Here is a 12004-nt window from a genome sequence, read left to right as displayed (position 1 = left end):
AGTGGATTAATTACAATATTGGTGATGTTTTTGTGTGTGGCTCATAACACCACATGGAATTCGATCAATTAGTGGATTAAGTACAATATTGGTGATGTTTTTGTGTGTGTGGCTCATAACACCACAGGGAATTCGATCAATTAGTGGATTAATTACAATATTGGTGATGTTTTTGTGTGTGGCTCATAGCACCACAGGGAATTCGATCAATTAGTGGATTAATTACAATATTAGTGATGTTTTTGTGTGTGGCTCATAGCTCCACAGGGAATTCGATCAATTAGTGGATTAATTACAATATTGGCGATGTTTTTGTGTGTGGCTCATAGCTCCACAGGGAATTCGATCAATTAGTGGATTAAGTACAATATTGGTGATGTTTTTGTGTGTGGCTCATAGCACCACAGGGAATTCGACCAATTAGTGGATTAATTACAATATTGGTGATGTTTTTGTGTGTGGCTCATAGCTCCACAGGGAATTCGATAAATTAGTGGATTAAGTACAATATTGGCGATGTTTTTGTGTGTGGCTCATATGGTAACTAACAAAGTCCTAGCACCTAGGACTTAGTCCTAAGGAATTCGATGCAGAAATAATTAGGAATAAATAATGTTTACGAAGACGAAAAGATTCAAAAGGTAAAGAAATTTCACGATATTTTGTACAAAAACAACATTTTTTAAGCCGGGTTCCACCAACTTAGACCTTAAAAGATTTAAAATTCACAAGTATAAAACAAAGTAAAATAAAAAACAAACAAACACGAGTATTTGTTCATATCGGGTTTTACCAAATGCCCGTTTGTTTCACATTTTGAATTTTCCTGTACTAACGAGTTTTCCGCATTGTTAGCTGTACAATAACTTGGACACTTATAAAAGGTACTCCACACTCAGATGTTGTATATATATTTTTTAATCATGGTTTGTTTTTCAGTCCGACTTATCCTGTGAAAGTGGATTTTCTCGGGGTATTCCTGTTTCCCCCCACATCACGTTTTAAAGTCTATGAGTCGTAACTCATCCTCCCTGGAAAGGTGCCATCTCTTTCTCATACAAACCTTGATGTTTGGTTGTTCGTCTTCGTAGGTCGTCGTCGTCACTCTACCATTTTGTGTGTCTGTAAACTAAATACTTGCCCCGGATATAATAACTTGGACTTTAGCGATATAAGAAAACAGAAAATGAGACGCGAAGACGATTTCAAATTGACCTGTAACCATAACAACATTTATAAACATAAAATATTATGGTATATTACTGATATACTAACATGCGGAGAATATTTAATTTCTATTAAACTGAAACATACTTGTTGGGTTCCACATCGTGGAAAACCATTCGCTCGACTTATGCGTAACACGTTCACATTCCCGCCATTGCCGTCGTAGAAGCAGGTGTCATAGAACCCGTACGTGTATATACGACCGTAGAAGCCATCTGGTGTTCGAAGGGAGAACTCCATGCCATCAGGCGAACAAGACTGGCTGACTGTGAGAGATAAAATAACTGGCTTAATTTACGTTCACAACTATTTAACGTCACCTAAGTATGCTATAACAGTCATTATCTAACAATAACCAAGAAAGATTAATACTTACAACCGATAACAGCAGGATGTATACAAAGCTTAGACTGTGAAATGTTGACTGGTGTTCCGATAAGAGCAGAATGTATACAAAGCTTAGACTGTGAAATGTTGACTGGTGTTCCGATAAGAGCAGAATGTATACAAAGCTTAGACTGTGAATTGTTGACTGGTGTTCTGATAAGAGCAGAATTTATACAAAGCTTAGACTGTGAAATGTTGACTGGTGTTCCGATAAGAGCAGAATGTATACAAAGCTTAGATTGTGAAATGTTGACTGGTGTTCCGATAAGAGCAGCATGTATACAAAGTTTAGACTGTGAATTGTTGACTGGTGTTCCGATAAGAGTATAATGTATACAAAGTTTAGACTGTGAAATGTTGACTGGTGTTCGGATAAACGAGCGAAGCTACTCAAGACCTTCCCAATTTTGAGTTGATACACTAGAGGGAGCCCAAAAAACAATCTCATGGACCCCCCTCCCTGCTTAGACAGGTCTATCATGGGAAGACGGTCTTACAGTTTATATATAAAATATGTATATGTATCAAAGTGACACCGACAGACATAAACTAGCCACTGACGTTTTCAAATAAAATATTTTTATTTAACCAATCATGCTATTGTTTTTTAAAATTATGATATAGTATATTTGTTGCTGATTTTCACGCTAAGCTATTCGGATGTTATTAGCGCTATCCGTCCCTATCCATGATGGACCAGACTAGAGGGAAGGAAACTACTCAATACCTGCGGCTGCCAACTCTTAGGCTACTCACTTACCAGCAATAGTGGGATTGACTGTGACATTATAACGCTACAACAGTTGAAGGGACGAGCATATTCGGTGACGGATTTCGATCCCGTGTCTCGCAGATTGCGAGTCGAGCGTCCAAACCATCAGGCCATGCCAGGCCCATTTTATTAACATCGAGATATTTAGACCTAAGTGTTAGATACAAGAAATCTCTAAACGGGGGAGCAAGTGTAGCTAGAAAGGGGTGCAGGCGTAGGTAGATATCTATAAAGGGGCGCAGGCGTAGGTAGATATCTATAAAGGGGTGTGGGCGTAGGTTGATATCTATAAAAGGGGTGCAGGCGTAGTTTGATATCTATAAAGGGGGTGCAGGCGTAGGTTGATATCTATAAAGGGGTGCAGGCGCAGGTTGATATCTATAAAGGGGTGTTACTTCTAGAGGAAAAATAATTGAGTGGCGAAGCCTCATCTCAAAAGATGTTTGTAGCTGAGACTGTACACCTACATGAATATGGGTGCAATTTTGGGGGTGAGATCGCACCTGTCCCACACCCCACCCTACTTACTCATGTGAAATACAGACACTAGTTTTCTTGTCAGTAATTAAGAGTGATCTCAGTTATCAATATAAATCAAAATGTCGGTTTTTTCTTTGTGTTTTTTTTCATGTCCAACCTTTGTTTCATTTTGTTAACGTGTTGAACTGACCATCATATCACCGATAGCCACAGAATATCCTGATATTTATATCTTAGCTCTTTCACCAGGTCGTGGGGAAAGGATTATCCCAATGGCAAGTTCTGTACTTTGGAAGTGGTGAGCCGGGTTCGATTCTGTATGAACCTAGCTTTAAGCTGTGGGTGTGTTATAAGGGTGACAGTCAATTCTTTAGTGTGGTTGGTAGGGTGCTGTTGACTGGCTGGCCCTCTGGTCAATTGTACAAAATCAGGAACAGCGGCAGATTGCCATAGATACAAGACAGAAATTTATTGGGCTGTACTTAAGACGTATGGAGTTACTTTCATCTGGATATCACTTTATTTGTTAAAATATACCGACGGCAAAAGAAAAATCCTAAAAATATGTGATAAGAAAATATATAAAAACAAAACCTCACCATCCAGACAGTGACGACCTGATCTCGAACTGTCTCGCTCGTAATAGTCGAACTGAGTGTTGTCGTCAAAATGGCTCGGGTTACTCAGCTGAACCTTAGTAGTATCAGTATCGCTCAGTTCGCAGTTCTCAGGAGAGAAAGGCCTGTTGAAGAAAGGGCAACGGCTGTTAGGTTATAAATTAACTACGCAATTCATTAATTACCTCTGAATGGACGCATGCGCTTTTTTTTACGATTTTGTTGTAAACCGTACGTTGACTACTTTTGAACTTGTAGTTGACATATCACGTGAATAGACATTTTAACTAAAGAGTTTCAACTAATTTCATTGGTTCAAAGTCAAATCTAAATCATGGGAAAATGGTAAATTATTGGTTGATTTTAAATACACGCTAGTGACATACATTTTAACTAAAGAGTTTCAACTAATTTCATTGGTTCAAAGTCAAATCTAAATCATGGGAAGATGGTAAATTATTGGTTGATTTTAAATACACGCTAGTAACATACATTTTTATTATGAGAATCGTAGTCATGATAAATATTTATTGAATGTATGAATGGAATAGATAACTTTAACAACTACTAAACGAAAGGAATCAGTCAACAAACAGATAAAACTACTACCACTTATACTATATAGGTTCCTGAAATTATAGACTAGGTTACAAAATCACCAAGTTTTATATATTTTTGTTGCTGGAAGATGATGTCTCAATAAAGCGCTCTTCGTCAGATCGTAAACTTTAGGACCAACGTTACAATCTAACAAAGATTGTTAGCTCTAATCGCCATTTTCTCCAGAAATAAATATATTTAAAATTTAACGAGTTTGTTAGCTATTCTTTAATTTATTTATATTTGTCGCCTATGCGGTTGACCATGTTTACTCCTGAAACTAAGACTTTGTCACGCCAGAAAGTGGTGAAGAAAATGCCAGCAAATTTAACTAAATAACTTCCCTATAAGTGATATTATAATTCATGCATCTCGTGGAATTAGTTAAGCCTAATTACTTTTATTACGTGGAATTAGTTAAACTCAATTATTAACATTACGTGGAATTAGTTAAGCCTAATTATTAGCATTACATTACGTGGAATTAGTTAAACCCAATTATTAGCATTACATGGAATTAGTTAAGCCTAATTATTAGCCTTACGTGGAAATAGTTAAGCCTAATTATTAGCATTACATTACGTGGAATTAGTTAAACCCAATTATTAGCATTACGTAGAATTGGTTAAGCCTAATTCTGGTTATGACGTTGAATTAGTTAAGCTCAAATATTGTCATTACGTGGAATTAGTTAAGCCTAATTATTTCCATTATCAGAGACGGACTCAATTTACTCATGATTTAAACAATCTTCCTTAACTTAATTGAATAATTATAAACTCTTTTTTGATGTCACAGTCTCTCAGCTACAAGAAAAAATTAAGTTATTAAGTTAGTAATTGAGCTGATTTCAAGTAATTCACTCTATTTATGCAAAATAGTTTACTTAGCCCATTTAGAACATGATAATTTAGTTCTAAGTGTTACCTATCCTAGCACATGATAATTCAGTTCCAAGTGTTAGCTATCCTAGCACATGATAATTCAGTTCCAAGTGTTACCTATCCTAGCACATGATAATTTAGTTTCAAGTGTTACCTATCCTAGCACATGATAATTTAGTTCCAAGTGTTACATATCTTAGCACATGATAATTCAGTTCCAAGTGTTAGCTATCCTAGCACATGATAATTCAGTTCCAAGTGTTACCTATCCTAGCACATGATAATTTAGTTTCAAGTGTTACCTATCCTAGCACATGATAATTTAGTTCTAAGTGTTACCTATCCTAGTACATGATGATTTAGTTCTAAGTGTTACCTATCCTAGTACATGATGATTTAGTTCTAAGTGTTACCTATCTTAGCATATGATAATTCAGTTCCAAGTGTTACCTGAAGTTAAAAGATCTGCAGTCGAAGTCACGTGTTTCGATGCACTCATGCTCACAGTCTTCCACCCTGTCGACTCGCACCACCCGACGGATATAGAAGCTTCGTAATCTTTGTCCAAAACCAACTCTCTGGAACACATCACTCCCTGGTCCACCACCGTGATCCGTGCATGTAGGATAACCAAGTCCTCCTGGTCCTGGTGGAATAGGTGGACCAGGGAGTCTAGGAGGATATATCGAGTTAGGACTCGGAGGTGGTAGAGGAGGAGGAGGGCCAGGGGGGTAGCTTCCACCACCGCTACGTGACCCACCATAATGCCCACCGCCATACGACCAACCATAACCAGTTCCACCATAACCACTTCCTCCGTGTGACCCACCATAACCACCTCCACCGTGTGACCCACCATAACTGCTTCCTCCGTGTGACCCACCATAACTGCTTCCTCCGTGTGACCCACCATAACTGCTTCCTCCGTGTGACCCACCATAACCACTTCCTCCACCATGTGACCCACCATAACCAGTTCCACCCTGTGACCCACCATACCGTGTCTCCCACCATAACCACCTCCACCGTGTCTCCCACCATAACCACTTCCGACGTGTGACCCACCATAACCACTTCCGCCATGAGACCCACCATAACCCCTTCCGCCGTGTGACCCACCATAACCACTTCCGCCGTGTGACCCACCATAACCGCCTACACCACGCGACCAGTCATGACCACCACCGTAGTTTCCTTCATAAGTACCGCCATGTCTTTCACTGTATCTGTCTTCGTGAAGTGGTGGAGGTGGATTTGGGTGCCAGCCTCCTCCTGTTCTACCGTCGTTCCATCCTCCTCCCTTTTGACCAACATCAAACCTTCCATCGCCGCGATCTGGTGAAACATAAGAAACGTGTTATTAAAACTCAGACGATCCTGCTTTTATATAAAAGTCAAACAAAACAAATTTAATTGTAGACTATGGTCATGAATTGGTACTTTAACTTCTACTTGAGTGACATCTGTCGTACATTAAGTGGTACAAAGCTACACCTATCGTACATTAACTGGTACAAAACTTCTACTTGAGTGACATCTATCGTACATTAACTGGTTCTAAACTTCTACTTGGGCGACACCTATCGTACATTAACTGGTGCAAACTTCTACTTGAGTGACATCTATCGTACATTAACTGGTACTAAACTTCTACTTGAGTGACACCTATCGTACATTAACTGGTACAAACTTCTATTAGAGTGACATCTATCGTACATTAACTGGTACTAAACTTCTACTTGAGTAACACCTATCGTACATTAACTGGTACAAAACTTCTACTTGAGTGACACCTATCGTACATTAACTGGTACAAAACTTCTACTTGAGTGACATCTATCGTACATTAACTGGTACTAAACTTCTACTTGAGTGAAACCTATCGTACATTAACTGGTACAAAACTTCTGCTTGAATGGCACCTATCGTACATTAATTGGTACTAAACTTCTACTTGAGTGAAACCTATCGTACATTAACTGGTACAAAGCTACACCTATCGTACATTAACTGGTACAAAACTTCTACTTGAGTGTTAATGTACGATAGGTGTCACTCAAGTAGAAGTTTAGTACCAGTTAATGTACGATAGATGTTTGGTACTAAACTTCTACTTGAGTGTCACCTATCGTACATTAACTGATACAAACTTCTACTTGAGTGACATCTATCGTACATTAACTGGTACAAAACTTCTACTTGAGTGACACCTATCGTACATTAACTGGTACAAATCTTTGGGGGGAGTGAGGGCAGTCTTAAATGAATAAAAAGTTTCTGACAATGAAAAACACGCTTTCAAATATTATTAATGAATTTCACAAATTAACAAGTTCTATATTATACATACAGGATAAAATTTAACCATTTGTTGTGTACTATAAAATCATATATCATACAAATCATACTAATGTTTCATATAATAACCAGCATATACATCGTATGGATCCACAAAAAAGTTGTTGTTCTTTGTAATTAAGCACAAAGCTACACAGTGGGCTATCTGTGCTGTGCCCACCACGGGTATCGAAACCCGGATTCTAGCGTTATAAGTCCGCAGACATGCCGCTGTGCCACTGGGGGGGGGGCGCTAAAATAGCAAAAGCTTTCTTGTGTACAGACATTCTTCGAAACTCGAAACGTGTTATCATCATTAATTAATTATTAATTTCTAGATAGTTAAAACAATAGTAAGATATTTTGTTTATCGCCAGGAAAAATTTAAATTATGATTACTAAAATTTAGTAGATTAAATAATTATTTAAATATTTACTAAAACCGCCTGCATGTACCAATATTCCTTTTATTATTATATCCGCCATTAATCTTTATTAGTCTAAAGTTAGAAGTCTATATTTTTAAATCGATTGTGAAAAATGTGTCCCTTCTGCAATATTAAACTGAGGAAATAAAGGTGGCGTTTAAAAAACATCGATAAATGTGATTTAATCTGAATGTTTACCTCTTATTATTCACAGCGATTCAAGTGAAGACTGTTTTTATTTTTGAATATATAATACTTGTGGTAAATAGACAATTCCATGAAGTTATGTAGAAGAAATAATGTTTAAGTCTCGAAGAGCTCTGGAAAAAAATATCGTTTTTTCACTGCGAATAAATCATCCCATGTCAAGCACAAACTGGGAACATTAATTTTGTAAATCTTAAATTATGCGATGAAATGCGTACTCGTATATTTCAAATTAACTCGACCAAAAAACAATAACAACAAAATCATAAATTTCTAAATTTTATCTTACTTAAACATTCATAGAACAACATAGGAAAGGATGTCCTGCTACTACTTAATATGCTAAGACAATCCATTGCAAAGAGAAATATTTCCAGATATCATTTGTACAGTCGGTTCTCCTTTTATATACAACTAGCGCCATCTATTGGTAGCAACTTATACTAACTATTTTGGATGATGACTTAAACTACAAAGACAAATTTGTACTTACACCATCTGAATTCATAGTAATCGTAAAAATCGTCGTCGACGAGATTAGGTTTAGATGCTCCCCAGCCTCGTTCGTAGCTACTGAACCTACAGGAATGGTAGCGGGAACTGAACTCGACGGAACGACAATCACGACCGTAACGACGCATACAGTAATCTAAACACTCTTGGAAGGAGTAGGACGTGATCTCGTTTTCGTGGGATCCGTCCAATCTCTTCCGTCGGAAGCGTTCCAGAGTGGCATTGTTGAACAGAGAATCTGGATATAAGCATATAAACATGAAGTGATGAATACCTGCATGCTATTTTTTCTCCATTAACTTAACATGTTGAGCTTGGAATGAGTTGGTGGTTCAACAACAAAGAAACAGGTGTACTTATTTCTTCGAACCAAGAGCAATTCGACAAGCAAAAAAAAAGACCTGTGTTTGATTAAAAGAGGTTAAATTTAAATCATTATTTTAAAGTGTATATTTTTGTTAGAAATATTGTAAATGACGCATATTTTCAGCACTCTGGAACCGACAATTTACCTTATTTACAGCTAGAAAAGTTAGAAACTGGAACCTCAAGTATCGTGCGCCCAAATAAAACAACATTATTTTGAGAGATTTTGAAAACAGCTGAACATTAAAAATGAACGCCACAATAGAAGAGCTTAGATGTTGAAACAAACATGAAACTTCTACTGGGATGGTACAGAAGTAAACAATAACATGAAACTTCTACTGGGATGATACAGATGTAAACAATAACATGAAACCTTTACGGGGATGGTACAGAATTAAACAATAACATGAAACTTCTACTGGGATGGTACAGAATTAAACAATAACATGAAACTTCTACTAGGATGGTACAGATGTAAACAATAACATGAAACTTCTACTGGGATGGTACAGATGTAAACAATAACAAGTTTCATGTTATTGTTTACATCTGTACCATCCCAGTAGAAGTTTCATGTTATTGTTTACATCTGTACCATCCCAGTAGAAGTTTCATTTACTGGGATGGTACAGAAGTAAAACAAGACATTAATATACCTCGTTCCTGAGTTCCACAAAGAACTCTGAAATAATTCCCGCTGCTGCCTCTGAGAGAGTCGTTACCATCTTTGTACTCAGCTGGATCTTCATCATACAACAGGCACGTGCCAGATTTGTCGTCAAAGACAAAGGACCTGCAGAGGAATCCACGTCCCTCCAGGCTGTTTGTACAAAGGGTCGAACACTTGTTGTAATCATTGACCTTGACTAAGTCCCGGTCATAAGCGCCATCAAGCTCCTTCCCAGCTTCCATAATGAAAGCTTTCGTGGAGCAGATCAGGGAGTCTTGGTTCATTGGAGAAAATAAAGATGAAATACAATTAATATATTTTTGTCGTCTAATTTATTAATAATACATGAACAAACACCTGCTTTCAACATTATGGTAACAATGACAATATAATAATAATAAAAGTACATAATTACAGACACTATTTAAACCTTAAAGAAGTCAGTGAGAGTTGAAATTTTACCATTTTCAGCGATATTATTGTTCAAACATTACAAATATTAGCAGACACGCCGCCCTAATCGTACCTCATTGAAAACAAGTTAGAAAAAGTGAAACACTTTCTAGAAATGGACTTTTCTGGGAAGTACTGCGCGGGAAGAGTGTTCGTATTGTGTTGATATAAACCATTGTTTTATATATTAAAAGTGGTACCGTTTATTGAAAAAATAACATTTTTTAAACACTACATTTTTAGTACTATGTTTACAAATTACATCAACAAAGATGTAATCAAACCCTCACGTGGAGTCCTATTAAAAGTTGTGTTCTTGTTGTGAGGAGAGTAGTTTTATTTAAAATTGTGTTGTGTGATAAAGAAATGGTTGTTACACATACCGTAGTTATTTTTCTAATTGTCTGAATCTGGAATACACGAAGTGTGAAATGTTTTATGGAGTTTTGTTTGTGGTGCCCTTCAATAGATGGCGCCACATTGTATTTACTATTTCAGTCTCATACATAGAGAGATACATATATACACGCTACGTCCATTATACTAAGATTTATAGAATTAGTTTAAAATGTAGAGATGCTATTCATTTTCTCTCCCTGGTGACAAATATTAAATTTCTTTATGATTTACTTGTGTTAAATATTTGGCGGGTTGTCAATGGACCAATGAAATAATATAACAATAATTTAATTCAAGGAGTTTCTGTTTATAGTTTCCAGTTCATTGTTGAGAAAAAAAAGGTCTTTCCAAGAATTTTCGGGGTTATTGTCTTAGTTTCATTCTGACATAATAATTGGGAGTACTTATGCTCAATCTTATGGTCCATACTTATATAAACCATATGGTTACATATAATAGCGTCAGTCAGTACAATATGGTTGCATATAATAGTGTCAGTCAGTACAGTATGGTTACATATAATAGTGTCAGTCAGTATAGTATGGTTACATATAATAGTGTCAGTCAGTATAGTATGGTTACATATAATAGTGTCAGTCAGTATAGTATGGTTACATATAAGAGTGTCAGTCAGTATAGTATGGTTAAGTATAAAACGTCAGTCAATGAAGTAGGTTACGTGGACTTAGACATGCCTCAAAGTGCTCCATGTAATACATATTTAACAATATATCTCACATAATAATTAAGCCTAATAATGGCTGATGGCTCCAACGTCGCGTGAATATATAGCGTTCTTTAACTCACCTGGAAGACACAGATTTTCCATGTAGTCGCTGTTGGCGTCTTCTTTGTAAGCAGTGGGATTCATCTGTTTCGTCTGTTTACTTAATTTACATAACTGCCTTGCGCTGTCGAACGTTGCAGACCGGCATAAAGTGTCGTTCAAACACTTGTCTTGACACTCGGCTCGATTGGCAGCAAACACTTCGTCTCCTTCACCATCGAAACGAAATCCGGGCGTTCTCTCGAAAACATAAAGTCTGTTGGAGCATTCCTGGCGAAGTTTCGGAGCTACAAAAATAGAAAACTTCTTAAAGTTCCGGAACTCACCATAGTTTTATATTTCATAAAGTTTCAGAAGATCATCATAGTTTTAGACATATTTCCTAGTTTCAAAAGCTCGCCATATATTAGAAACATTTCCTAGTTTCAGAACTCGCCAGAGTTTTTTGAAATATTTCTTAAAGTTTCAGAAGCTCACCATAGTTTTTGAAATATTTTTTAAAGTTTCAGAAGCTCACCATAGTTTTAGAAATATTTCTTAAGGTTTCATAAGCTCGCCATAGTTTTATAAATATTTCTTAAAGTTTCAGAACTCGCCATAGTTTTAGAAATATTTCTTAAAGTTTCAGAAGCTCGCCATAGTTTTAGAAATATTTTTTAAAGTTTCAGAAGCTCACCATAGTTTTAGAAATATTTTTAAAGTTTCAGAAGCTCACCATAGTTTTAGAAAAATTTCCTAGTTTCAGAACTCGCCATAGATTTAGAAATATTTTTTAAAGTTTCAGAAGCTCACCATAGTTTTAGAAATATTTTTAAAGTTTCAGAAGCTCACCATAGTTTTAGAAATATTTTTAAAGTTTCAGAAGCTCACCATA

At 36.6% G+C, this 12004-nt stretch overlaps 1 protein-coding gene across 1 annotated transcript in view; it reads right to left on the bottom strand.

Moving 5' to 3' along the window:
* Positions 1-12004, bottom strand: part of LOC106476020 — a gene marked incomplete at its 3' end in the record, with an annotated part of 20864 nt that overhangs the window by 5665 nt on the left and 3195 nt on the right. Inside the window, exons 2-8 of the mRNA XM_022380004.1 lie at positions 11151-11417; positions 9478-9765; positions 8433-8690; positions 6015-6302; positions 5418-5805; positions 3466-3608; positions 1315-1493 (exon numbers count right to left, since the gene is read on the bottom strand). Coding sequence (XP_022235712.1) covers positions 1315-1493; positions 3466-3608; positions 5418-5805; positions 6015-6302; positions 8433-8690; positions 9478-9765; positions 11151-11417 — 1811 coding nt within the window. The remainder of the gene's footprint in view (positions 1-1314; positions 1494-3465; positions 3609-5417; positions 5806-6014; positions 6303-8432; positions 8691-9477; positions 9766-11150; positions 11418-12004) is intronic.

The sequence above is a fragment of the Limulus polyphemus genome, unplaced genomic scaffold (assembly GCF_000517525.1).
Source record: "Limulus polyphemus unplaced genomic scaffold, Limulus_polyphemus-2.1.2 Scaffold9648, whole genome shotgun sequence".
Lineage (NCBI taxonomy): Eukaryota > Metazoa > Arthropoda > Merostomata > Xiphosura > Limulidae > Limulus > Limulus polyphemus.
This window is presented reverse-complemented; position numbering and strand designations above follow the sequence as displayed.